Below are 6479 nucleotides of genomic sequence, written 5' to 3' on the forward strand. Positions count from 1 at the left end.
CAGATGGGACACACAAGGGCTTGGCTTTGAGACAGATGTACTTATTTCCTTGTGCTCAAGGAGTTTTTCAGAAAGGTGTGAATAAACACACCAGAAAAGTTAGTGGGAAGAAGGAAGAGCAGACAGACCTTCAAGAGATCATACCCAAGACAAAGCAAGCCAACGTGATCAAGGAACTGGAAGGAAGAAGGTCACCGGAGCATGCTGACTGGTGCCACAAGCCATTGGGGACCACTCCGAAGAGGGCAAACACCACCCACTCTCTCCCATCAGGGACACGGACCTCTCTGCCACCTCTGCCCCCAACCTCCAGCCCACAACCCCCCGACACGCAGCGGGACGCGGTCCTGCCCTCGTACTCACTTTACTCGTCTCTTGACTGTCAGGGTCAAAAGGCACCTGCTTCACCGCCAGCTCCCGGCCAGTGTCAGCGTCGTAGCAGAGGTAAACTTCCCCAAAAGCTCCTCTTCCGAGCAGCTTCCCCAGCCTCCAGTTCACAGGTGCCTGCAGGGCTGAGAGAAGAGCACAGCAAGGAGACTTCAGCATCAGGGTCCACCTGACCCTACAGAGTGCAGATCAGGCTCTCAACGAGCTCATCCTCTCCCGGGGGCACCAGGAAAAACCAGTTTTAACTGCACTAGTGCTACTGGTGTGTGTGTGTGGGGGGGATGTCTCCCACTCTGCATTCGTATAATGCAGAAACAAGTCTCAGAGAAGTCACATTTCTTTAAGAGTCCTTCCTCCAAAACCCGCTTTCTTAGCCAATGTTGGACTTTCTCTCCCTGCTCTAGGAGAGTGGTTTGCACGTTACAGCAGGGCTGAGGAGCAACCCCAGGTAGGGACCAGCAAGGGGTTTTATCTCACTGGTCATTCCTAGGTTGTTCTCCATCACCGAACAGGCCCAGAATGCACCAATTTGTATAGCTTGGGCAGCCGTGTGATACCAGAGCAGCCTGCAGTGCCACTTTTGGGTGCTGGGGTGACAGCAATGGAAGGAGAATAGCAAGGAGTGGAGCCCTCTGGATGCATTTGCTCCCACATCCCACGTCTCCTGGAAGCTTCTGTTGCACGAGCACATTGACAGCCCGACACACAAACCGTTTTCTGCAACTCAGTGAGTGATGAACACCAGTTGACCCCTCTCAACTCAAGGCCAAGGTAAGAGACAGTGGGTTGTATTAAATCTTCCTCACTGAGACGTAAGCTGGCACAGCGTGCCTTGTGTTGGGGATGGGATGGAGGTGCATTCACACACAGTTAGTTTAGCTGATGCCTGTTCACTCTGCAGGTGACAGCAACTCAATTTTGTGTCAAGACCTGCTTGTACTGAGACCTCAGGCACCGGCAGCTTTGATTCACTTACAGTTCCGAGCTTTCGTAGGGGAGGTGCTGCAGACCTGCAGACTTTTTTCACAATTGTTCCTCCGTTTGGGCCTGTACTCATCATACTGCAAGGTGCTGAGCTTGCTGTCCCCGTTAAAGCTCTTGGTTCGGCTGGAAGGGACAAGCTGAAACAGCTTCTCCTGCGGGAAGCAACTCCTGGGAAAAGTCCTCCGACCTGTTGGAGAAAAGGGGGAGAGTTATGACAGGAACACACACACCAGCTTGGATCTACTTATAGAATCATAGAATGGTTTGGGTTGGAAGGCACCTTCAAGGTCATCTAATTCCAACCCCCTGCCATGGGTAGGGACATCACCACTTTGTGGTACACCTCTTCAAATTAAACAAGTTCAAAGAAACTGAAGCAAAGCCTTGTGAACATTTGTAATTCAATTTAAGACTTGTTAACGGCAGGCCTTCCATCTAATGCAGAATGTTTCCAGTGGGGTTTGCAATGATTTAATTACGTTAGAGTTTTTGTTGGTTGTTAATCACAATTAAACTCCGAACAGGCTGGGATTTACATTGCAAATTATCCCTGGCAATCCCCTAAGACCACAATACAAATGACCACACAAGCAGTGCCAGATCTCACGATAACTGCTTGCACAAGGGTGGTGTCAGTGAGACATGAAGTTCATTCTGGAAGGCTCAAAATGCTGTCTGCAAGTCCTCAGTACTTTTTTTTTTTCCAAGGAATTAGATTCTTATTCAGTTTTGCCTCCCACCACTTGCAGTCTCCCACAGTGAAAGAAGGAGCAGCAACGGGGTGATGGAGTGGTCCTCAAAGCTCAAAAGCTTAAAACAGGGATGTGAACAGATACTGCTCCCCTGGAATTTCTCGGGGATTTTGTACAGCCCTGTGAGAAACCTGCTGTGAAGGTCACCAACCAGCATCCTCAAAAGCAAGTGATTTAGGGGAACAGGTTGATATCACCAGGGCTGAGAAATGCTACCCATCCATGTGGCCAAGTTAAAACATGGGGTATAAGCAGAGGAGGGAGCTGAGCTTTCATACATGCTGCAGATGCTTAGTGCTTCCCAAGAGCAGACCTGCAAGGACTCACAGAGGATGCCCTTCAGAACATGCAATTGAATCCCGAATTACTTGGTTCTTCTCCTTTAGGCACTGTCACCAGCCACCAATATCTCGGACCAAGCACCTCCCTCCCCAACCCTCCACCATCTTCTCACCATCACTGTAGTCCTTGCGGCTCTGAGAGAGGTGGTACTGCCTCGGGAAGGTCCCACCTTTCCCAAACCTCTCGCAGAAGGGAACGTCGAAATCTGACAAGAGGAAAGAAGAGAGGTGTTTCTGAGATCAGCTCTGCTTCAAATGCCCAGAGAGCTTCCTATGGGAAAGCATTCTGGTCTTCACACTGAATTACAGGCAAGAAGGAGGTGACAAGCTGTTCATTTTACAGGACTAGACATTCCCCAAGGCTCACCCTGAAATCTGTCCACAGTCACACGCTCCTTAGTGGAAAATAAGGGTTATACACACTGGTTTCAGTCCCCCCCTAAAGCAAACAGAGATTTAACCACTGACTTTATAGACCCTGCTCCTCACTGTTCAAATACAAGGCAGGGGATTAACATTGACCATGCCTGGTTTCCAAAACAGAGCACTAAACATCTTATTTGTACATGGAAAATGCAAAAATTAGTGTGAAAACAGAACTGCCGGGCAGGGTCAGGCTCAGATCCATCTACTTGAAAATCTCTGCTCTGATATCAGCTATTTCCAGGGAAATACAAGAATCCAGCACTTGGCTAACACCAGACAATCCCTCCCCTCTTCTCAGATGCAACTCCTGACCTTGGAAAGCCAGAGAGCAAGTTATACCCCTACAGCTCCAAAGTTTTATATTTACTTTGATTAAATGCTAGAAAGATAGAATATTCAGAAGGGATTAAGGACCATCGGAGTTTAGATTAGACACAAGATTATGAGAGAGATGGATGGACGTGTGAGATAAGGGCATAATTTTTTTTAATAAAAAAAAACCACAGCACAGGAAGCCATTGCTGGTAGCACTGAATAACTTGAGATTAAAATATCTGTCATTTACCCCCGATCTTGCACCTCCTGTTTTTCCTCCATCCAACTCTAACCACACAGTCCATTCTGATTGTTTGTTTGTCTTAGCCTGGGGCCAGCAGCAGCTCCTTGGAGGCCACTCCTTGGCCTCGGTGGTGCTTCAGCATGATTTCCCCATTACAGCAGCGCGAGAGGAGCGCGTAACGGCTGAAATATGGTCAGCGAGAAAAGCAGCAGGGACAGGTCAAGAGGTTCTCAGCAAGTCATGTGTGAGCGACGATGCCGAGTGGGGTCTCAGAGCAAAACACCTCCCCTGCCACTGGGGATGTATTAAAACCCTCAGCGACACGGACTGACTGCAGCTTCAGCTCTACATTTCAATCCAGAAATGAGTTCTCGTGCCACAGGCTGAGTGCCATTTGTTCATTTTTAATAGTGAGAGTCATTAGAATATTACAGAGTTTCCATGACTTAACCAGCTGGATGTTTAGAAGTGATTAAGCAGTAACCTATGATCCTTGCAAGTTACCAGTACGCTTTCTCTACCAGCAATTGTGATGTGACAGATTATTATTGATACAAGTGAAGAGGTACAATTCCCTAGAGAGTCTGGGACTCAGGATTTGTGCATAGCACAGCTCACAGAAACTAACAGAAACAAAAGGTGATACCACAAGCCTGTTTCCACCTTCTCAGCATCTTACAGTTGTCTCTAAATACAAGACCAAGACCCCTCTCGGCACCTTCTCCCAATACACAAGCTCATATCTGACCTTCCAGCAGCTTTACTCGCTTTCATCCATTTACTTCAGGGCCCTTGGAACCCAGTCTGGATTGTTGTTGCTGTAAACTGATTCCCAAACCAGCCCCAAAGGCTCTTCAGTGCCACCACTACTGCTGCAGAGCCAAGAAAGGTTCATGATGACAAGAGCAGCCCTGCCTATGATGCTCTCAGTCTTTTAATTTTAGAGAACATTCATGTTTGATCATTGCAGGGTCATTTCTGACGCAAAACTTAAGCAATGGAGCTGGTTTGCTTGATTGTTTCTAATTACTTTTCATGCAGTGCCATCTCTCTAATAGCCTTTATCCAGTCTCTTTATACACGCTTTTTATACCTTTAAGCAAATACGAACCTCCAGGAGTGCTTACCCATGCAATCAAGACTGTCTTTGGGATGGCTCTTCCTTCCAGGAACAGAGGTTTGGGTAAAGGGAGGGCTGCAAAGGGATGAGAATAAAAAAAAGATACACTTTATTATATCAGAAAGGCTGTGGAATGAATTAGGAAGCGGTTACACACAGAAAGGACAGGCACACGACGCACTGATCCCTGACCAGCTGCCATCCTCAACCTGCACGAGAATGAAGACTGGATTTTTGCTGGATGACAGCTTGTTCCTGTGGCAGAAAAAAGGGATGCTGCAGGAAACACAGCCACCAGGCTAAAAACGAAGCAGCCAGAGACCATAACACCCACGCACAAGACGACACTAGAGGAGGGCTGCAGACTTCTCCTCCCCCAATGTCAAGTGTTCAACCACGCAACTCCGCTTTCTGTGAACATGGTTTAGTTTCTGTGGATGTTCACACTGCAGTCCCTCAGTTACGCTTGATTCACGTGGGTCTCCCCATCTCTGCATCATCCTCCACCTTCCTTACACAGGAGGGTCCATATCACCACTGGGCACACACCCCCTTCCCAGGAGACCAGGAGGGAGACAGTGAGCTTCGTGCTTCGAGGCTCAAGGTCTTTAAATTACATTGAGAGGATGAGAAAGCTCTGCAAGAGGATCTCAGCCATCCTAATTTCACCCCTGTCTCTTCAAGGGCCAACAAGGAGGATCTGGATTGATGATTCCAGATGATTCCACTCTCCCTTTTAACAAAATGGGCACAGTAGTAGAAATCACTTTGTAAAGTGCTCTGAAATCTACTCATGTCAAAGCTGATCATGGCAGGTTTGCTACGGTGAAGAGGAATTTATCATGTTATTTCCTAGCATCAGACAGGTCACCACGCCTGGTGACTAGTTCTGCCCTCTTGAGGCTAATGCCATCTCCAGGAATTGGTTGCAAGGGCTCAGCTATGGCTTTGCAGGAATAATCATACTTACTCCTCTTTCTGCCTTTGAAGAATATAGCCCTGCTCGTGCTTTTCCAGCTCCTGGACCCCATGACCAAACGCAGCTGCCTCCTCCTCTGTATGTGAAATCAAGCCATGTCACCCTCTCACAAAACATAGAATTGTCTGGGTTGGAAGGGGCCTTTATGATCTGGTCCAACCATTAACCTAAGTCTGATAAAAATCCCATCACTAAGCCATGTCACTAAGCACTACATCAACCCGTCTATTTAAATACCTCCAGGGATGGTGCCTCAACCCCTTCCCTGGGCAGCCCATTCCACGGTTTAATAACCCTTTCAATGTAAAAATTTTTTCCTAATATCCAATCTGAACCTCCCCTGGTGCAACTCGAGGCCATTTCCTCTTGTCCTGTCACCCGTGACTGAAGAGAAGAGGATGACCCCTGCCTCTCTACAACTTCCTTTCAGGTAGTTGCGAGAAGGTCTCCCCTCAGCCTCCTTTTCTCCAGGCTGAACAACCCCAGCTCCCTCAGCCTCTCCTCATAAGACTTATTCTCCAGAACACGTCTAACCCTCTTCTCTTGGTTCACAGTGAAGTGTTATAACCCAGCATGCCCGGGGAGGAGGAGGAGGAGGCACGGAGAGGGTAACGGAGTTACGTCTAATGCTTTTCTCTTGGTTCACAGTGAAGTGTTATAACCAGGCTGGGCTCTTTCTGTTGTTCTTCCTAACAAAGTCTATGCAAAAGCAAACCTGGGACATAGAGGCCGGGAGCACAAGGCATCCAGCTTTCATACAACCCTAACAATGAAAAATTACATCACAGGAAATTATTAAAAGCCACAAAAAGGAAATGGACCTTGATGCTGAGACAGACCCGCAGTGCACAGAGCTGCAAACCCGAAGCACGCTACACAATCACATCAACACAGCCTGGAACACAGCCCTGTGCTGCACAGCAAAAGCAAT

General features: G+C 47.9%; 1 protein-coding gene across 2 annotated transcripts in view; it reads right to left on the reverse strand.

Moving 5' to 3' along the window:
* Window positions 1-6479, reverse strand: part of LOC106889782 (mitogen-activated protein kinase kinase kinase 3-like) — a 61420-nt gene that overhangs the window by 7708 nt on the left and 47233 nt on the right. For both annotated transcript variants that reach the window (XM_014945191.1, XM_014945190.1), the window contains exons 9-12: window positions 4577-4644; window positions 2578-2670; window positions 1364-1558; window positions 364-512 (exon numbers count right to left, since the gene is read on the reverse strand). In XM_014945191.1, the coding sequence (XP_014800677.1) occupies window positions 364-512; window positions 1364-1558; window positions 2578-2670; window positions 4577-4644 (505 nt within the window). The remainder of the gene's footprint in view (window positions 1-363; window positions 513-1363; window positions 1559-2577; window positions 2671-4576; window positions 4645-6479) is intronic.

The sequence above is a fragment of the Calidris pugnax genome, unplaced genomic scaffold, assembly GCF_001431845.1.
Source record: "Calidris pugnax isolate Ruff unplaced genomic scaffold, ASM143184v1 scaffold54, whole genome shotgun sequence".
Taxonomy (NCBI): domain Eukaryota; kingdom Metazoa; phylum Chordata; class Aves; order Charadriiformes; family Scolopacidae; genus Calidris; species Calidris pugnax.